Source organism: Myxocyprinus asiaticus, chromosome 14 (genome assembly GCF_019703515.2).
Source record: "Myxocyprinus asiaticus isolate MX2 ecotype Aquarium Trade chromosome 14, UBuf_Myxa_2, whole genome shotgun sequence".
Taxonomy (NCBI): Eukaryota; Metazoa; Chordata; class Actinopteri; order Cypriniformes; family Catostomidae; genus Myxocyprinus; species Myxocyprinus asiaticus.
The window spans coordinates 45,204,319-45,226,421 of NC_059357.1; the positions used below are offsets into that span (position 1 = coordinate 45,204,319).

Below are 22,103 nucleotides of genomic sequence, written 5' to 3' on the forward strand. Positions count from 1 at the left end.
CAAGTTTCATTCATTTTTGATGCTAGGGGGCACTGAAAAATCCTAATTTTTCAACTGTGCTCAAACTAATTGAAATGTCACATCAAAATAGCTGTCCACAGCATTCGCTGGATCTTTTCTGTCAAATTTTATTGTTTTGGTCATCTCACCATGTGCTTGGCCCCCACTTGCGGCTATATTTATTATTATTATTCTTTTCAAGGTTTTCGGTACTTTTGGGGTTCTTAACGTGTGAAAACTCTTGAAATTTTGCACACACAGAGTCATCGGCCATTAGGGCTGGGCGTGAGCTCTGTAGCACCCCCTTGAAAATGGGCATGTAAGCGGGCTCTGTAGCACCCCTATTTTCACCTACAGTCACCAAAATTTGTACATGTATAGTTCTCATAAAGCCGGACAACTTTCATAACTATAGTTTTTAGCTCTGGAAGTATTAGGAAGTCAGCCATTTTGGATTTTTTGAATATTGCAATCTCTGAACTTTTAAATACTCCTAGGGGATTCATGAGACTGTCACATTTAGACAACATTATACCAAGACATTGAGAATGCTAAAGTGTGAAAAGACTTTTGATATATCGAACAGTGTTGCCATGGCAAAGCATTAAATTAATGGTGAGAAATGGGAAACAGAAAGCGTCTCCTATATTCTGTGTGCAATGTGTGATTTAGATCAAAATTGAGATCTTTAGTCTTGGGGGCTAATCACATAGAAGTGACTCTTTTGCGTTACGGTCATAGTGCTACCACCTGGCAGCAGGAAGTGTGGCTCTTATAACAGACTTTAAAATAGTCCTCTTATATTTACCCAAATTGCTTCATAATTGTTTAGAATAATGTAAAATGCCAAAAGCATGTGTTCACCTTGCATTGTTTTCCGAAAGCCATCGGGTGGAAATGGACCTATGGTGCTTGGGCCCGTCATCGCTGCTTGCAATGATATTTTTATAGTTATGTAATTCTGTCTCACAAAATTTGTATAGAAACACCGGACTCGAGCAATCCCACGGCAAAATTGTCACGGGGACTTTCGTAGGTGTACATGGACTGTTTGAGTTTAGAGGGATGGACTCCAGTTGCCATTGTCCTGAATGGGGTTAATGCACATGTTTTTCTTTTTTCTGTTTGTTTGATTCAGGGGGAAGTTTGGGGTTTGATTGTTGCACTAATGTGGAATGTAGTCTTTATAATTTTATTTTTGACAATATCTTTTTTCTAATATGTCAAATATCAAATGTTAATATGAGTGGACTGTCCCTCTCTTCGTGGAATGTGAATGGGTTGGGGCACCCCATAAAAAGAAGGAAGGTTATTTATTTTCTTAAACATAAGAAATATGATATAGTTTCTTCAAGAAACACATCTTTCCCTGCAGGAAGCTGAAAAATTTGGGAAGATATGGGGTGGACATGTTTTCTTTAGTGCTGGCTCAAGTAAGAGCAGGGGGAGTCATTACATAAGTAATTAAGTAAACATCTACAATTCAAATGTCTCAAACAGATTAAAGATAAATTAGGAAGAGTCGTTATTGTTTTAGCAGAAATTCAGGGGCAAAGGTTGATTTTGGCTAATATTTGCTTTTATATTTATTATTTAATTGTATAGATCTTGAAGGGAAGTTGCAAGCCGCTGGCACCCCTCATGATATAATATTGGGAGGAGACTTTAATCTATTTGATGGACTCAGTCCTTGATCATAGTGAAGCAAAAGTGTGCAAGCCCCCTAGAGCAACACTGACGCTTCACAGGATATGTAAAAATCTTGGTCTTACAGATATTTGGAGACTTTTAAACCAACCTGGGAGGGACTATACATCAGTCCATAAGATTTATTCTAGAATAGATTTTTATATCTAAGTCCCTCATTTCATCTGTTGTTGATTGTTCTTGTTGTATTTCAAGCTTTGTAAGACTTCAACAGTTCTTATTTAATTTCATGTTGGACATTCATAACTTGCACATCAGAGTAAGATAAATACTATACCGGACTAGACTGGAAGCGCTGTATGTTTTATGCTTTAAATTCAAAAGAATCAGCTCATATGAGTCATCCTTTCAGAATCTGACTGTTCCGGAAGTGCTGTATATTTAGTGCTGTAGACTCAAAAGAACCGGCTCATCTAAATCGTTTTTCGGGAGTCAGAACATACGGGAAGCGCTGTCTGTTTCGCACTGTAGATTCAACAGAGCCTGCTCATAAGAGTCATTTGTTTGTGTGTTTTATGCTTTTGACCCAGTAGAGGGCAGCGCTGCTGCTGGAATCACTGTCGGAGGATTTCAGTACGGTGTTCCAGATGCATCGGTGTAAAATTCATGCAGGGGAACTGTTACTGGAACCGAAAGTCACGAAGATCATCTGATTCCAGTATTTTGTAAAGAATGGAACCGGTTCTTGGTTCCCAACCCTAGTCATGAAACACTCAACAAAGATTTTATGAAAAGTTAACAGATATGTATGTGTTGCACATCATAAAAGACAATGTTAGCAACTGTTATTTTAAATTTTAGGAGAATTGTTTTTTTTTTGCTCTATTTTCATCTTCCGGGTTTAAAATCAACATCAAGTCACACACTATAGTGCATCATTGTCATCGATGTCCAATTATTCATGAAACTGCACAGCCTTATCCAATGAGAAGGTGCTTTTCATGATTATTCATGACCAGGGTTGGGGAGTAATGGAATACATGTAACAGGATTACATATTTAAAATACAAAATATAAGTAACTGTATTCCACTACAGTTACAATTTAAATCATTGGTAATTAGAATATAGTTACATTCAAAAAGTATTTTGATTACTGAAGAGATTACTTTGCATTTTATTGTCATTTGTTTCATTTAATATTTAGTCCGTTCAGATGGAAAACATTTATACATATAAATGATGCGATCCAAAGTGCATTTGAACAGCGGTGAAACACTTTCTTATGATGTGTTACATTCATACGAGCAGACAGAGAAGTACGTTTGAAGTAAGTTTGGAGCAGAAGAAATAGAAATAAACCTTGTGTAAATTGTCAGCTTTACGCTAAGCTAAAATGCTATTTCTAGCCATTTTACCTGCACATGTTACCAGGCACGATCATATTTATTTATCAAGAAAATTCACGTTGGATCATAATTTCTTTTTTTCTAGTAAGACCTTTGATATTAGGGCAAAAATTGTATTCTTGGTAATAATTTTTGTATTGTTTTCCTGTAAAAATATCTAAAAATCCTTAAAACAAGATCAATTTGATTTATCTTGTTTTAGAAACAACACTTCATAAGATATTTAGGTTTTTCAGAAAATCTATTTTTAATGTGTATTTTGTCTTACTGTACTGGCAGAGTTTTTATAGTCAAAACAAGTGAAAAAATCTACCAGTGCTGAAGAAGTAATCCAAAGTATTTAGAATACGTTACAAATTACATATTACAGCATGTATTCTGTAATCTGTAGTGGAATACATTTCAAAAGTAACCCTCCCAACCCTGTTCATGACACCACGATACATTTTTCTCGATTCAAAGCTGCGAGTTTTGAAGACTGCACGGCTTCCCCATAATGCTGACAAAGGGACAGGCTTTCAATCGATGGTGAAACCTTCTAAATGTCTGCCCAACACGTATTTATTACGTGAGAGTTTCGAGATATGTGGGATGTGGACTGGGGCTCGTTTGAGACTTATGACACTGATAGTCTCAGACACAAATGCTACAGTCCTCCCGATTGGATATTATAACATTTAGTATTCGATTCAATAAATATTGTGATTTTTAAAGTACTGTGATTGGTTACAACATATTTAGCTGTGTTAACCCCTTTTTTCTTAGAAATTAAATGTTTACTGAAGAACAATTGTGTCTGACATGAACATTCTTTCAATATGTAATGCATCAATTTCAGGAAAAAGGTAGATATGTGCAAAACTACCAATTTTTTTTAATCGACTAGTCGATGCATTGTCTGAGCTATTAGTTGACTAGTCAGTGTTTAGGGACCCATGTATAATAAGCAGCTGCGGGCCGTGCATTTTAAGTCTAGGCCTTCAGTGCGATTCGTGCCGTTAAGAAAACACAGTTTCACAATGAATAAGACGCTACGCCTATCAAACATTACGTGGCAGTCAACTAATAATACCAACTGACATTTTAAAAACACGTCCACTCACGAAAGCCAGAACTTGAAACCACACAATGCTCAAGCAAGCCTAATTTTAACTGCAGCATGACTGTTTTGTGAAATGAACGTCAAAAATCATAATTTCTCATATGAATCTGCCAAGGAGGTCTATAATACCTGGAAAAATCTATCTAATAATATTTGCGATTTAAATGTTGCTTGCAATAAATTTTGTTTCGTCAGGGTACACGGTTATGCTGCGTTCCATTCAAGTTAGATGTGGGATATTCCTACTTGATATCTCCGACCATAAATGCATTCCATTCCCCGATATTCGGAACTGCAATGCTTCCGTTAGCTTAGCAGGGGTTTGACTCTCATTAGAGATGTCTCCTAGCAACCCAACTGACAAACAATGCTGCAGCGCTAGCACACTTCAGGTGTACGATTATCAAAAGAGATTATAATGTTTTATACACCTGTTTCTGCAGGCATTTGTTAAACAAGCTTTAATATCATGTAATGTGGAAACGAACTCATTTATCGATATTATTTAATAAAGTGAATGTTTATCACTTACTTTGTATATCTCTCTGAGTGTCAACATGTTTGTGTGACATCATGCCCCTGCATCTCGGCGAAATCGGAGATGAGAATTTCTGCATGAGCCTACAAGTTGTAATTCTGACTTAAAGATGCACTTTTCCTGGTAGGAAGCTGTAAAATCTGACTTTCCAAGTTGAATGGAATGCAGCAGTACTTTTCAAAACTTGATCCGACACTGAATGCTCAACAGCCTAATTTACACTTAGAAAACTCCTGATGTAGCTAAACAATGCAAAAAGCACTTACCAATTTACTTGAAGTGAAAATCAGTCCTCCTTTCCTGTTTAATAAATTAAGCAATCACACAGTCATGCAGAACATCTCGTGTTTTTAAATCCATAAGGATCTCTTTCTCAATGGCCATAGCAGCAGTGATGACTATCTCGTGCTATTTGCTTTCAAATTACGTACATCACTTAAAGCGTGATTGTGTCACTCAAGGCCAGCTAGAAGGCCTCAACCGAGACATATCCTAAAAATCACACCCACCAAGAACAAATCAATCAATCTGATTGGCTGATGAATCTGACAATCTGACTTTAGTTGCTCATTCATTTGCACTGTTGAGGGATTCTGAAGAAATTCTGAAGGCCTGAGGGGGTGGAGCTCAGACTCATGCGCTGCTTCGGGCATGCGATTTGTGAAACAGCTGTCACACTTCGCTTGTAAGCATCAAGGAATAAATTCTGACTGGATAAACTTTTCGTTTTTCTTTATTTGCTTGTAGATTAATTAAGAGTGGAAAGCGATTAAAAATACATACGCAAAAAGGTGATTGAGAATGAAAGGATGAAAAATATTTATTTATTTGGCATGTTAGCCCAGCAGAGAAGGCTTTGCTGGCCCTGAGAATTCGCCACTGATAATAAGGCTGCATTATGTCCACGTGACCACTACAAGATGCATTTTATAAGGACAAATAGACGTTAAGCTCAGCCCTTTAACAGAGAAACAAACAGATATTAAACAAATAAATAGGCTAAATAACTATAACCTCTTATCGAATAAAACAAAGTAAAAAAGTGAGAAATACGAAAAGCTCCAATATAGAGCAGCAAATAACACACTTCAATGTAACCGGAGTGCATGGAGTCACAGGGTGATCCTGCTCCGCATTCAAAAGTACAGAACTGTTTATAAATATTGCTGGGGCAAAACATGTAGTTCAAGGCATCCGACAGTTTGATGAGCTCTTTTTTTTTTTTTTTTACTGTTTAATGAGCAAGTGTCCGACAGAATCTGCAGAATGACTCCTGACAAATACTCTCCATAACACCTCACAAATAAAACTATGCATTATGCAAAATAACAGGAACATTGGTCACAGCAGAGGATTTGATGTCTGACAAGTGAACAAGCGGCACTTTGATGGCTGTTGCAGCGGTGCATTATAGAACAAAAAGAATTAAAGAGACGAAACTTAAAACAGAAAACCTATTCGTGTGGAACAAGTTCTTTCTATCTGTCTATCTACTGATTTAGCATATTAAGCTAACTGTGTATTTTTTATTACATTAAAATAGCTTTTTTTTCCCTTTTTTTTTTTATCAGGAAGACAATTGAAAAATCGTTAGTTTTAAGAATGTTGTTTTGTAACAGAATACATTTTTTCCCCACCTCTACCATCCATCCATTCAGCCATCATGCTTATTTTGAATGTGTTAAACAACTTATAGGTGAATCAACGTCAAGCAATATGTTTGAAAAGTTATTAAAAACCTTAAAAAGCATTTACATATTTTCAATACAGAGAACTTGGTATTTATTTGCACATTTAATAACAGATATAAAATGACTAAGGCTGCATTACCCAAAGCATCGCAAGCTTAAGCTGATCGTAGAGACCATTGGCTCCAATGGTTTCTACGATCTGCTGTGCATTCAGAAAGTATTCAGACATCTACATTTTTTTCACATTTTGTTATGCTGCAGCCTTATGCTAAAATGCTTTCAATCATTTTTTTTTTTTTTTACAACAATCTACACTCCATACCCCATAATGATAAAGCAAAAATGAGATTTTTGATAACTTTACAAATTTATTAAAAAGAAAAAACTCTGAAATATCACATTGACATAAGTATTCAGACCCTTAATTCAGTACTTGGTTGAAGCACCTTTGGCAACGACTACAGCCTGGAGTCTTTGTGTATGATGCGACAAGCTTTGCACACCTGGATTTGGGGATTTTCTGCCATTCTTCTTTGCAGATCCTCTCAAGCTCTGTCAGGTTGGATGGGGACCATCAGTGGACAGCCATTTTCAGGTCTCTCCAGAGATGTTCAGTTGGGTTCAAGTCCAGGCTCTAGCTGGGACCCTCAAGGACATTCACAGAGTTGTCCCTAAGCCACCCTTGTGTTGTCTTGGCTGTGTGCTTAGGGTCATTGTCCTGTTTGAAGGTGAACCTTCGGCCCATTCTGAGGCTCTGAGTACTCTGGACCAGGTTTTCATTAAGGATATCTCGGTATTTTTCTGCATACAGTTTTCCTTCAACCCTGACCAATCTCCCAGTCCCTGCAGTGCCTGGTTTCCTTCAGACATGATGCTTGGAATTGAGGCCAAACTCAATCTTAGTTTCATCAGACCAGAGAATCTTGTTTCTCACAGTCTGGGAGTCCTTTAGGTGCTTTTTTGCAAATTCCAAGTGGGCTTTCATGTGTCTTGCACTGAGAAGAGGCTTTCGTCTGACCACTCAGCCATAAAGCCCAGATCGGTGGAGTGCTGCAGTGATGGTTGTCCTTCTGCAAGTTTCTCCCATCTCCACACATGATCTCTGGAGCTCAACCAGAGTGACCATCGGGTTATTGGTCACCTGTCTTACCAAGGCCCTTCTCCCCCGACTGCTAGGTTTAGCCGGGTGGCAAGCTCTAGGAAGAGTTCTGGTTGTTCCAAACTTCTTCTATTTAAGAACTATGGAGCCCACTGTGCTCTTGGGAAACTTTACTGCAACCAAAATTTTTTGTAGCCTTCCCCAGATCTATTTCTCGACACAATCCTGTCACTGAGCTCTGCAGGCAGTTCCTTTGACCTCATGGCATGTTTTTTCTTTGATTTGCATTTTCAGCTGTGAGACCTTAAAAAGACAGTGTGTGCCTTTCCAAATCATGTCCAATCAATTGAATGTGCCACAGGTGGTCTCCAATCAAAGTGCAGAAACATCTCAAAGATGATCCAGAGAAATGGGATGCACCTGAGCTAAATTTCAAGTGTCATAGCAAAGGGTCTGAATACTTATGCCAATGTGATTTTTCATTTTTTTTCTTTTTAATACATTTGCAAAATTACAAAAAATCAGATTTTTGCTTTGTCCTTATGGGGTATGGAGTGTAGATTTATGTGAATTTTTTTAAAGCATTTTAGCAATTTCCAAATGCCTGAAGGTACCACGTTCATCAGTACAAACAATAGTATGCAAGTATAAACACCATGGGACCATGCAGCCATCATATCGCTAAGGAAGGAGACACATTCTGTCTCCTAAAGATGAACATAGTTTGGTGCGAAAAGTGCAAATCAATCCCAGAACAACAGCAAAGGACCTTGTGAAGATGCTGGAGGAAACAGGTAGATAAGTATCTATATCCACATTAAAATGAGCCCTATATCAACATAACCTGAAAGGCTGTTCGGAAAGGAAGAAGCCACTGCTCCAAAACCACCATAAAAAAAGCCAGACTACAGTTTGCAAGTGCACATGGGGACAAAGATCTTACCTTTTGGAGAAATTTCCTTTGGTCTGATGAAACAAAAATGTAACTGTTTGGCCATAATAACCATTGTTATGTTTGGAGGAAAAAGGGTGAGGCTTGCAAACTGAAGAACACCATCCCAACCGTGAAGCATGGGGGTGGAAGCATCATGTTGTGGGGGTGCTTTGCTGCAGGAGGGACTGGTGCACTTCACAAAATAGATGACATCATGAGGAAGGAAAATGGATCTTCCAAATGGACAATGACCCCAAGCACACCTCCACAGTTGTGGCAAAATGGCTTAAGGACTACAAAGTCAAGGTATTGGAGTGGCCATCACAAAGCCCTGACCTCAATCTGTTAGAAAATTTGTGGGCAGAACTGAAAAAAGCATGTGCGAGCAAGGACACCTGCGTGCCTACAAACCTGACTCAGTTACACCAGTTCTGTCTGGAGGAATGGGCCAAAGTTCCAGCAACTTATTGTGAGAAGCTTACGGAAGTCTACACAAAACATTTGACCCAAGTTAAACAATTTAAAGGAAATGATACCAAATACTAACAAAGTGTATGTAAACATCTGACCCACTGGGAATGTGATGAAAGAAATAAAAGCTGAAATAAATAATTCTCTCTACTATTATTCTGATATTTCACATTCTTAAAATAGTGATCCTACCTGACCTAAGACAGGGAATGTTTTCTACGACTAAATGTCAGGAATTGTGAAAAACTGAGTTTAAATGTATTTGGCCAAGGTGTACGTAAACTTCTGACTTCAACTGTATATATATATATACAGTATATATTCACTGGCGGACAAAAGTTTGGAATAATGTACAGATTTTGCTGTTTCGTAAGGAAATTGGTACTTTAATTCATCAAAGTGGCATTCAACTGATCACAAAGTATATTCAGTATATTACTGATGTAAAAAACAGCACCATCACTATTTGAAAAAAATCATTTTTGATCAAATCTAGACAGGCCCCATTTCCAGCTGCAATCACTCCAACTTATCCTTGAGTAATCATGCTAAATTGCTAATTTTGTACTAGAAAATCACTTGCCATTATATCAAACACAGTTAAAAGCTATTTGGTTAATTAAATAAAGCTTAACATTGTCTTTGTGTTTGTTTTTGAGTTGCCACAGTATGCAATAGACTGGCATGTCTTAAGGTCAATATTAGGTCAACAATGGCAAAAAAGAAACAGCTTTTTCTAGAAACTCATCAGTCAATCATTGTTTTGAGAAATGAAGGATATACAATGCTTGAAATTGCCAAAAATAAAACTGAAGATCTCATACAAAGGTGTACATTACAGTCTTCAAAGACAAAGGACAACTGGCTCTAACAAGGACAGAAAGAGATGTGGAAGGCCAGATGTACAACTAAACAAGAGGATAAGTACATCAGAGTCTCTAGTTTGAGAAATAGATGCCTCACATATCTTCATCTGACAGCTTCATTGAATTCTACCCACTCAACACCAGTTTCATGTACAACAGTAAAGAGAAGACTCAGGGGTGCAGGCCTTCTGGGAAGAATTGCAAAGAAAAAGCCACTTTTGAAACAGAAAAACAAAAAGAAAAGGTTAGAGTGGGCAAAGAAACAGACATTGGACAACATATAACTGGAAAAGAGTGTTATGGATCTTAACCCCATTGACCTTTTGTGGGATCAGCTAGACTGTAAGGTGCGTGAGAAGTGCCCGACAAGACAGCCACATCTATGGCAAGTGCTACAAGAAGCGTGGGGTGAAATGTCACCTGACTATCTGGACAAACTGACAGCTAGAATGCCAAGGATCTGCAAAGCTGTCATTGCTGCACCTGGAGGATTTTTTTGATGAGAACACTTTGAAGTAGTTTAAGAAGATCTAAAAATATTTTTTCAATTGTAATAGTAATTTTTCACTGTGGCAGCAGGGCCTGGTCAAGCATCCATCCGGAGAGAGAGAAAGCGGTAAGGGCGCTTGCACCTGAGCTAGATTATGTTTAACACCTGTCTCTAATTCCAGTGGGCATGGGGAGAGCGGCATATAAGCAGCCATGTGACCAGCAGAGAGGGAGAAAGAGCATGGCACAAGGAAGGCCACGGTGCTCCTGAAGCTGTTGTGTTTAATCTGTTGTGTTTGTAAAGCTGATGTGTCCAAGTAACTACGTGCCTGTGAAGCTGATGAGTTTGTGAAGTTGTAAAGCATTGAAGTGGCTGATTAAAAGTCTTACCTGAGCCTGGAAAACCCGCTTCCCTGTGTTCTCCTTCCCTTCTGATGCAAAGTTGTTACATACACGTGTTTAATGTCCTGACTATACATTGTGATCAGTTGAATGCCACTTTGGTTAATATAAGTACCAATTTTTTTCTATAAGAGCTAAATCTGTACATTATTCCAAATTTTGGTCACCAGTGCGCATATATACATACACGCACACACACACACACACACACCGATCAGCCACAACATTAAAACCACCTGCCTAATATTGTGGAGGTCCCCCTCGTGCTGCCAAAACCCGCATCTCAGAATAGCATTCTGATGTCAACAGAGAACGGCCAGACTGATTTGAAATGACAAAATCTACGGTAACTCAGATACAATCGCTCTGTACAATTGTGGTGAGAAGAATAGCATCTCAGAATGCTATTCTGAGATGAGGGTTGGCGCCGTTCTGGGGGCACGAGGGGGACCTACCCAATATTAGGCAGGTGGTTTTAATGTTGCGGCTGATCTAGTATGTCTCTACCTCTCTTCTACTTTAACAACCTGTCTAGACAACATCTGTCCTCTCTCTGCAAGGCCAGCACGTACTACACCACCCAACCCTTGCCTCTCTGACATCCTTCGTGAACATCAGACTGACCTCAGGGCAGCTGAGAGGAGATGGTGGAAATCTAAAGATCCAGCAGATCTAGGTAAGTATCCGTCTCTGCTTGCAACTTTTTCAGATAACGTTAAATCTGCAAAAACTACCAGAGCAAGATCAACAGCACCACAGACACTCGCAGCTTGTTTAGAACATTCAACACACTTCTCTGTCCTCCCCCTCCACTGCCTGACACATCACTGACAGCAGATGTCTTCGCCACATTTTTTACTAATAAGGTTACAACCATCAGCAATACATTCTCAGCACCTCACCCTGTCAAACACCCGTCTCCTGTATGCAACCCCTCTGTCTCGATGTTCACACTGAGGTCTCTAAACTCCTCCTCTCCGAACACCCCACCAACTGTTCCCTTGACCCTATTCCTTCTCACCTCCTCCAGGCAATCTCTTCGTCAATCTTATCTGCACTCACTCACATAATTAACACATCTCTACTTACAGGCACTTTTCCCACTACATTTAAGCAGGCTCGAGTAACCCCGCTGCTGAAGAAACCCGCACTTAACCCCACACAAATAGAACACTACAGACCAGTCTCTCTCATCCCATTCATGGCAAAAACAGGGCCAAATCTCTGCCTATCTCTCACAGAACAAGCTGCTGGATGACAATCAGTCAGGCTTCAAAAGTGGACACTCCACTGAGACTGCCCTGCTGTTTGTCACTGAGTCGCTGAGACGGGCGAAAGCTGAATCCAGATCATCCGTCCTGATTCTACTGGACCTTTCTGCAATCTTTGACACAGTCAACCATCAGATCTTACTCTCCACCCTCTTTTTGCTGGGCATCACAGGAACTGTGCTTGACTGGTTTAATTCCTATCTCTCAGGTAGGTCCTTCAAGGTAGCCTGGAGAGGTGAGGTGTCCAAGTTACATCAGCTACTTACTGGGGTACCTCAGGGCTCAGTGCTTGGGCCACTTCTCTTCTCTATATACACAACATCACTGGGACCATCATTCATGCACATGGTTTCTCTTACCACTGCTACGCTGATGACACGCAACTCTACTTGTCTTTCCAGCCCAACGACACCACAGTGACTGCTCGAATCTCTGCCTGCCTGGCAGATATCTCGGCCTGGATGAAGGAACACCACCTGCAACTTAACCCAGCCAAGACCAAACTCCTTGTTGAACCCTGCTGTTGAACACAACTGTGTAGCTGGGTGTAACTACAGTAACGCCTTCCAAAACGGTCAGAAATCTAGGGGTAACCATCGATAAAACTACATTTAACAGACCACCTCTCAAAGACCGCAAGATCATGTAGATTTACACTCTATAATATCAGGAAGATAAGACCCTTCCTCTCTGAACATGCCACACAACTTCTTGTTCAGTCACTTGTCATAACTAGACTGGACTACTGTAACACTCTCATTGCAGGCCTCCCTGCATGTGCAATTAGACCCCTGCAAATGATCAAGAATGCAGCAGTACGTCTGGTCTTTAATCAACCAAAGAGAGTGCATGTTGCACCACTCCTTGTCTCTCTTCACTGGCTGCTGGTTGATGAATGTATGGTGAATGCTGGCATACAAAACAGTCACTGGGTCTGCTCCAGCATACCTAAAATCATTTCTGCAGAGCTACGCACCCACTAGAAGCCTGCGGTCAGCTAAGGAACGTCACCTTGTTGTACCAACACAAAGAGGCACTAAAACACTTTCCTGGACTTTCTGCTTCATCATACCACGTTGGTGGAATGACCTTCCCAACTCCATCCATGAAGCTGACTCACTTTCTGTCTTCAAAAAACGGCTAAAAACACATCTTTTCCATGAGCACTTCACCAGTCACTTAAAAAAAAAAATTCTTGTTGCACTTTAATCTGTTTTGAATGCTATTCTGATGCTAGTGAAACTTTGTAATATGGCACTTTTCGTACCACTGTCTCCTTAAAATGATTCACTTATGTGTTTCCTCTTTTGTAAGTCGCTTTGGATAAAAGCATCTGCTAAATGAATAAATGTAAATGATCAGTGTAATATATATACACACATACACACACACACACACACACACCACTGATGAGCCAAAACATTGACCACTCACAGGTGACGCAAATAACATTGATCATCTCCTAAAAAGGCCACATGTCAAGGTCTGGGTAGCTAGATGGTAAGCGAACAATCAGTTCTCGTATTCAACGTGTTGAATACTAGAGAATTGGGCAGGAGTGACCTGAGCGACTTTGACAAGGGCCAAATTGTTATCAAAATAAAAAAAATCAAATCACTTTGTCACACAGCCATATACACAAGTGCAATGGTGTGTGAAATTCTTGGGTGCAGTTCCGATCAACATAGCAGTCGTGACAGTGATGAGACATATACCAATTTACAATAACACCAAATTAACACAACACAATTTAAACATCTGATATACACATAATTACACTCAACAATATACAAATAATAACATACACTGTACAGTATACAATACGCACTATATAGATACACATTATTCAATAAAAATAAAAAATAAAATATATAAAAAGTATATATAGTATATATAGAATGTACAGTATTGTACTGTATTGACATTCAGCTGTCGGTTGACAGTCAGTTATTAAGAGAGAATATAATATAATAATAATATAATTTATGACAGTCCGGTGTGAGATATAAGAGTAAGGGTAATAAAGTGCAGTGCTGATGTATTTGATCGTGGGAGATCAAGAGTTCAGAAGTCTGATTGCTTGGGGGAAAAAGCTATCATGAAGTCGGCTGGTGCGGGTCCTGATGCTGCGATACCGCCTACCTGATGGTAGCAGTGAGAACAGCCCATGGCTCAGGTGGCTGGAATCTCTGATGATCCTCCGAGCTTTTTCACACACCGCCTTGTATATATTTCCTGGATGGAGGGAAGCTCACCTCCGATGATGTGTCTGGCAGTTCGCACCACCCTTTGCAGTGCTTTGTGGTTGTGGGCGGTGCTATTGCCGTACCAGGCGGAGATGCAGCCAGTCAGGATGCTCTCTACAGTGCAGGTGTAGAACCGTGTGAGGATGTGGCGGTTCATTCCAAACTTCCTCAGCCATCTCAGGAAGAAGAGGCGCTGATGAGCCTTCTTCACAACGGCCTCAGTGTGGATGGACCATGTGAGTTCCTCAGTGATGTGGACACCCAGGAACTTGAAGCTGCTGACTCTCTCCACTGGTGCTCCATTGATGGTGATGGGACTGTGTTCTCTGTCTTTTCTCCTGAAGTCCACCACAAGCTCCTTTGTCTTACTGACGTTGAGGGAGAGGTTGTGCTCCTGACACCAGTGTGTCAGAGTGTGCACCTCCTCTCTGTAGGCTGTTTCATCATTGTCAGTGATCAGACCTACCACCGTTGTGTCATCAGCAAACTTAATGATAGCATTGGAGCTATGTGTTGCCACACAGTCATGTGTGTACAAGGAATACAGTAGTGGGCTGAGAACACAGCCCTGCGGGGCTCCAGTGTTGAGGGTCAGTGATGAGGAGATGTTGCTGCCTATTCTAACCACCTGGCGTCTGCTTGACAGGAAGTCCAGGATCCAGCTGCACAGCGAGCTGTTTAAGCCCAGAGCCCAGAGTTTCTCATCTAGCTTGGAGGGCACTATGGTGTTGAATGCTGAGCTGTAGTCTACAAACAGCATTCTCACATAAGTGTTCTTTTTTCCAGGTGGGAGAGAGCAGTGTGTATTGTAGATGCAATGGCATCATCAGTGGAGCGGTTGTTGCGGTAAGCAAACTGCAATGGGTCCAGTGATGGAGGCAGCACAGAGCAGATATAGTCTCTGATTAGTCTCTCAAAGCATTTGCTGATGATGAGGGTCAGAGCAACAGGACGCCAGTCATTTAAACAAGTTATTTTTGATTGTTTTGGAACAGGCACAATGGTGGATGTTTTAAAGCATGTGGGGACTACAGACAAAGAGAGGGAAAGGTTGAAAATGTCCGTAAAAACACCAGCCAGCTGGTTCGTGCACGCTCTGATGATGCGGCCCGGAATGCCGTCTAGGCCCACGGCTTTGCGGATATTCACCCGTCGGAAGGATCGGGTTACATCCGCTACAGAGACGGAGAGTGAACTAACCTCTGTAGCTTCGGCCGCGAGAGCTCTCTCCGCGAGGGCGGTGTTATTTCCCTCGAAACAAGCATAAAATGTATTTAGCTCATCCGGGAGAGAGGCAGCGGTGTTCATGGTGGAGTTCTTATTCCCTTTAAAGTCCGTGATGATGTTAATTCCATGCCACATGCTTCTAGAGTTGGTGGTGTTAAACTGTCCTTCAATCTTGCTCCTGTACTGGCGTTTTGCGGTTCTGATTGTTTTTCGGAGGGCATAACTGGCTTGTTTATGCTCCTCCGCATTCCCGGAATTAAAAGCGGAGGTCCGCACATTAAGTGCCGCGCGAACATCTCTATTAATCCAAGGTTTCTGATTCGGATAGATCCGTACTGTTCTGGTCGGAACCACTTCCTCTACGCACGTTCTGATGAAGCACATTACGCTATCAGCGTAAAGCTCGATGTCATCATCAGAGGCAGACCGGAACATCTCCCAGTCTGTGCGATCAAAACAGTCCTGTAGTGTAGAGTCTGATTGGTCCGACCAGCACTGGATCGTTCTGAGGGTGGGTGCTTCCTGTTTCAATTTCTGCCTGTAAGCGGGCAGAAGCAGAATGGAAGAATGGTCCGATTTGCCAAATTGTGGGCGGGGGAGGGATTTGTAGCCATCCCAGAAGGGAGAGTAGGAATGGTCCAAAACCCGGTCCACTCGTGTGTTGAAACTAATGTGCTGGTGATATTTTGGTGCGACTGATTTTAAACTGGCTTTATTAAAGTCCCCGGTCACAATGAACGCGGCCTCAGGGTGCGCGGTTTCCTGCTCACTTATACTCCCATACAGTTCCTTGAGTGCCCGGTCTGTGTCGGCTTGTGGGGGAATGTACACAGCAGTGATAATGACCGCTGTGAATTCCCTCAGTAGCCAGAATGGTCGACACAGAAGCATAAGAAATTCCAGATCAGGAGAGCAGAAAGACTTGATAAAATGAACGTTCCTCTGATCACACCAGGATTTGTTGATCATAAAACATACACCACCTCCTCTAGTTTTACCTGAGAGGTCTTTCGCTCTGTCCGCTCGGTGCAGGGAGAACCCCGTGGGTTCAATGGCTGAGTCTGGAATCTCCGCAGATATCCAAGTTTCCGTAAGGCAGATAATGCAGCAGTCCCTTGTATCTCGTTGGAAAGAGATCCGCGCTTTCAGCTCGCAGAGCTTGTTATCCAGAGACTGAACATTTGCCAGAAGAATAGTGGGTAGCGGGGGTCGATTTGCGCGGCGTCTTACTCTGATGAGAACGCCGGCTCTGTTTCCCCTTTTCCTTTTGCGTTACCGCGGCCGTGCTGCCCAGACAAAGGGCTCCGCTTGCGTGTTTGTAAACAGCAGGTCGGCATTGAGGAATGTGAAGTCCGGTTTACGGTGTGAAATTGCTGAACCAATGTCCAAAAGTGTTTGTCTGTCGTAGACAATAAGGCAGACAACATCCAAGACAAAAAACGTAAGAATTGTGAACAAAACAAACAAAACATTACTATGTTGTGTCGGAGCTCGCAACGCAGCAGCTATACTCGGCGCCATCTTGAGTCCTGCCAGACAACTGGGTCAGAGCATCTCTGAAATGGCAAGGCTTGTGGGGTGTTCCGGGTCAATAGTGGTGAGTACCTACCGACAGTGGTCTGAGGAGGGACAAACCATAAACCGGCAACAGGGAGTTCGGCGCCCAAGGCTGATCGATGCATGAGGGCAATGAAGGCTATCCCATCTGGTCTGAACCGACAGAAGGTCTACTGTGGCACAAGTCACAGAAAATTATAATGATGGTTATGGGAGGAATGCATCACAACACACAGTGCATCGCACCCTGCTGCATAAAGGGCTGCGCAGCCGCAGACTGGTCAGAGTGCCCATGATGACCCTGTCCACTGTCGAAAGCGCCTACAATAGGCATGCGAGCATCGGAACTGGTCCTTGGAGCAGTGGAAAGTCACCTGGTCTGATGAGTTCCATTTTCTTTTACATTACGTGGACGGCCATGTACATGTGTGCCATTTACCAGAGGAACTGATGGCACCAGGATGCACTGTGGGAAGACGACAAGCCGGTGGAGGCAGTGTGATGCTCTGGGCAATGTTTTGCTGGGAAACCCTGGGTCCGGCCATTCATGTGGACATCAATTTGACACATGCCACCTACCTAAACATAGTTACAGACCAGGTACACCCCTTCATGGCAATGGTCTTCCCTGATGGCAGTGGCCTCTTTCAGCAGGATAATACGCCTACCACAATGCATTTTGACAGGAAAATAAGTATATAGACTTACTGAGCACTTTATTAGGAACACCTGTACACCTACTTATTCATGCGATTATCTAATCAGCCAATCATGTGGCAGCAGTGCAATGCATAAAATCATGCAGATACGGGTCAGGAGCTTCAGTTAACGTTCACATCAACCAGAATGAGGAAAAATGTGATCTCAGTCATTTCGACTGTGGCATGATTGTTGGTGACAGACGGGCAGGTTTGAGTATTTCTGTAACTACTGATCTCCTGGTATTTTCATGCAAAACAGTCTACTCAAGAGTTTACTCAGAATGGTGCCAAAAACAAAATCATCCGTTGAGCGGCAGTCAACGGAGAATGGCCAGACTGGTTTAAGCTGACAGAAAGGCTACGGTAACTCAAATAACCACTCTGTACAATTGTATTGAGCAGAATAGCATCTCAGAATGCACAACATGTCAAACCTTGAAGCGGATGGGCTACAACATCTGAAGGCCATGTCGGGCACTTTATTAGGACCATAGTGTTCCTAATAAAGTGCTCAGTGAATGTATATGCATACTGGGACACACAGACGTGGTGACCTTTTTATTGTTCTTTTTGCTGCTTTTTAAAATCAAAATTGGACTTGCAAATGTAAAGCAACTTGTAAGAACACAATACCTAAGCAACTAAAAAAGACATTGTATTGCGATTTCCATAGTTCATAAGTAGCACAACCATTTTTAACTTATAATAATGAGGTGTTATAATGAGAAAATTTTCTTGAGTACCAAATTTGCACATAAACATTTATTAGGTGACAATATATTTTTAGCATTAAGAGTAAATAAAAAAATAAAAAAAAAAATATATATATATATATATATTTTATACTAAATAACACAAAACACTTGAAAAAGTAATAATAATTTGCAACATTACTCATTTTTTGGCAGGTTTTTTTATCAATTCAATGCATCCTTGGTGAAAATAATTTTTTAAAAGCAAAAATGGAAGTGTCTATCCTATATAGAATTTTCATAAATTAACGTGTAATTTCTTGAGTAGTTTTTCAAGTAATTACCTCTTTACTCTTACTTGAGTCATTATTTCTCAGTACTTCTACTTGTATTCAAGTTCTTCAATAGCAATACTTTTACTCAAGTCAAGATTTTCAGTACTCTTTTCACCACTGATTATTGCATTGGACATTTACATATACAGTTGTAATAATGTATTTGTTATGGTGTTAAAATCCCATAATTCATCGATATGTTGTGCATCTCCAACAAATCTGAATTTGCAATTCAAAGTTATTATCAATTGGATGCACGTCATTTTTTCTTTTTAACAAAGTTATTTCTCAGTTCCTCTGGTTTTATAACTACAGTCATGAAATCTGTTCAACTGTCTGAAAGTAAAGAATGAAGATTGAACACGAACCTGTTTGTTCCTCAGTGTGTTCTGTTTTAATTCTGCATGCTTCTGGATAACCCATATCTTCACTCTCCTCTTTAATAAACATCTTTACAACAGTGTCACACAGATTTCACTTGTTTCCTGGAGTTTTGCTGATTTACAGACAACTCGCAATTCTCCCGCTTTCTACTTGAAAATAAACACAGGAACGACGCTCGAGGTCGTGAAAAACGTGTGAAATCACTATACAAATAAAACAGCTGTAAATGACATACTCCTTCCTCTTCCTTTTGTCTAATGGCGAACCACAAACTAATATAGCGCATTATCGCCACCTACTGAGTACAGAGGCGTTATAAATTGTATTTAAATGGCCACTCTTCTTTGTAACAAAGGAGAACATTTTTACACAACATTGGGACATATGGTCATTACAAAATACTGCCAGTTAGAAGTCTTTAAAGTGTTTTATAATACAATACTCCATTTATAGCCACAACAATAGTGTAAAGCTGGGGCTGTTCTAGAAAGTACTTGACATAAACCCTAAAATCTTGTGATTAAACTAAGCATTGCTTTATAGCGGTAATTGATTCCAGAATACAAGATTTGGTTAGTTCACTCAACCTGAGTTTGAAAATCAGTCTATGTGCATTCACAGTGAACTCAGAAAGTCATTCTCATCCTCACTCATAATATTATAGCGGCTGCTTCAGATTAGGACTGAGAGTTTGCTTGACGGAAAGTATATTGAATCAATGTGTAATATTTTTTTATTTATAAAAATATAACGTTTTACCGTAGGCTACTTGTAAAAGCCTAATTCAATATTTATATTAGACCTCTCTCACCTACATATTTAATCTCTCACCCACATGTATGTCATGTGAACTCTATGTACTCCTTTTATTTTTAATTCCATCTGATGTACCCAGTTTAACATTTTGGTTTCTAAAAATGTGCATCATATCATATCATCTTCCATTTTCCACGGTTGCTGATGGTGTCATTGTATTATTAGACCTCTTTCAGTTATAAGATTTCCCACAGTTGTCATAATTTTCCATAGATGTTATCAGTAGGACACTCATGATTATTCATAAGATAAAGATCTGCTGTAACTGAGGTGGAGAATGATGGAGGGCCACAGAATTATGTCCTTTACTTATTTGGTGTGGCATTAAAACTTGCATATGGTTTGTCCCCTAAAAGGCTGGTCATTCTCATGTACAGTAAGGTCCGTTTGCCTCCAGCAACTTACTGAATAAACTTATGTTACTGGTTAAAATTATGTTTCATATTGAAAATCATGTGTATGATTATACATTATGGATGTTTCTTAATTCAGTATTAGGGAAAAGTCTCATATCTTCCTAATAGTAAAGGAAGCTGTAAAATGTCCATATTGAAAGATGTAATTTAGAAAAGGAACATATACAGCTGCAAATGGAGTAAAGGAGGCTGAACACCAGAAAGACATCTTTTAATTGAATCACTTGACCACCAGCTAAAGGAGAGCACTGTAGGTGACTGTAAATGACAGAATGTCTCATTTATATTATCAGATAATAAAGCAAGTACAATAAACAAGTCTGGAAATGTGTGCATTTCTTTAAGTCCATGAATTAAAGTGAGAAGAAATAAAAACCTCTATGCTATATCTGTGGTCCATGAGATGATCACATATTATAGTTAGTGAAGAAGAATGAGTGAAGAATTTTATTGCTTAAGCTTTGAATTGGCAGACATTATTAAAAGACTGCATTACCTATCAGGCAACAGCAATACATTGGTAATTAATTTTTAATTGATTGTGCTCAGTCTTTTTGTGTGTGTGAAACAGAAGCAAGTACTCTCACCAAGGTGCCCTTCATTTTTCAGCTAATCTACAAAATTGTGCAGTTCTTTTTCTACATTTGAATTATTAAAATGGCTTGAAATGGGTGCTTTAAGCTTGTTTAAAAAAATAAAATAAAATAACAGTCCCTGGGAAACATGATCGTGGGCCATGTTACCTTTTTCACGTCTCATGAGTTTGCATTTCTAATTGTCATTAATAATAATATTAATAACAATATGCATAATTATTTCTTATAATAATAATTACATTATTTTAAATAATAATAATGTACATACGATTTATAATAATGTAATTATTGAAAACTATTTGTATTATTTATAATAATGTAATACGATATTATATTATATATTATAGTCTATTAGGCATTCACATTTCATTATACAATAGTAATATTAAACCCTTGTGCCTTGGCAGAAAACTGGAGGACGACCATGTAGTTTGAAATGCTAAAAACTTCTGTTTAGGAATGTCCTTGCATTATGTTGAAAGGAAAAGAACTGGTGTTATATTCAGTTCCTGAGATATTTGATACCACTAGGCAGAGCAAACATGAACATTCATGAGTTTTCCCAACATGTATGTTGAATCAGGGGGAGAGGCTCCTCAAAACTACATGTCTAATGGGTTAGTAGGCTATATGGGTTAGCCAATGGATCAACACAAAATACACTCTGTTAATAGACATCTTACATGTTACAAGGATGTTCAAATTTTTCAGTTAAAAAATTCTGTCATTGTTAGCCAGATAGCAATTCATTTGATTATTTGCTTGCAAAATATTAAAATTAAGTAAAATATTTAGAAATCATTTCTACCATATACCTTAATATGAGGGAAAAAGTGAATTTGGCACATAAAGGTGCTGTAAGCGATTTTGTCATGAAAAGGTATGTAAAAAAGTGTTCTGTATTTTATCATCTCACACCCAAACAAATGAGAGAGCAGCCTGTGAGAGATGAAACTGATGTTGCTGAAGCCAGGGGTGTAGATTCCAGGGGGGATGGGGGGAGGTAACCCCCCAATAATCAAAACAAGCAAGTAACTCGAACTGACTGATCACACTGTGGCAGAAGCAGAGCCCATCCTGATGGGTGAAGAAGCTGGAAAAAGGTTGGTGACGCTTCGTCTGATCTGCGACTTGCACACTTTCATCCAACAAGTTCCACTGCTTGAGCCTAGATGTCAAAAGCTCGGCATTGGACTTGGTGAGACCAAGATCTCT

The 22,103-nt window shown here is 40.0% G+C and overlaps 1 protein-coding gene across 6 annotated transcripts in view; it reads right to left on the reverse strand.

Annotated features, from left to right (window-relative positions):
- The window catches only part of LOC127452154 (gastrula zinc finger protein XlCGF8.2DB-like), a 467,064-nt gene that overhangs the window by 100,975 nt on the left and 343,986 nt on the right, over positions 1-22,103 (reverse strand). The window contains exon 1 of one of the 6 annotated variants that reach the window (XM_051717426.1): positions 19,045-19,446. The exons of 4 other annotated variants lie outside the window; for them this stretch is intronic. In XM_051717426.1, the coding sequence (XP_051573386.1) occupies positions 19,045-19,126 (82 nt within the window). In that variant the 5' untranslated portion in view covers positions 19,127-19,446. Of the gene's footprint in view, positions 1-19,044; positions 19,471-22,103 lie in introns of those variants that run through there. One more of the 6 variants, XM_051717421.1, reaches the window with a different exon arrangement.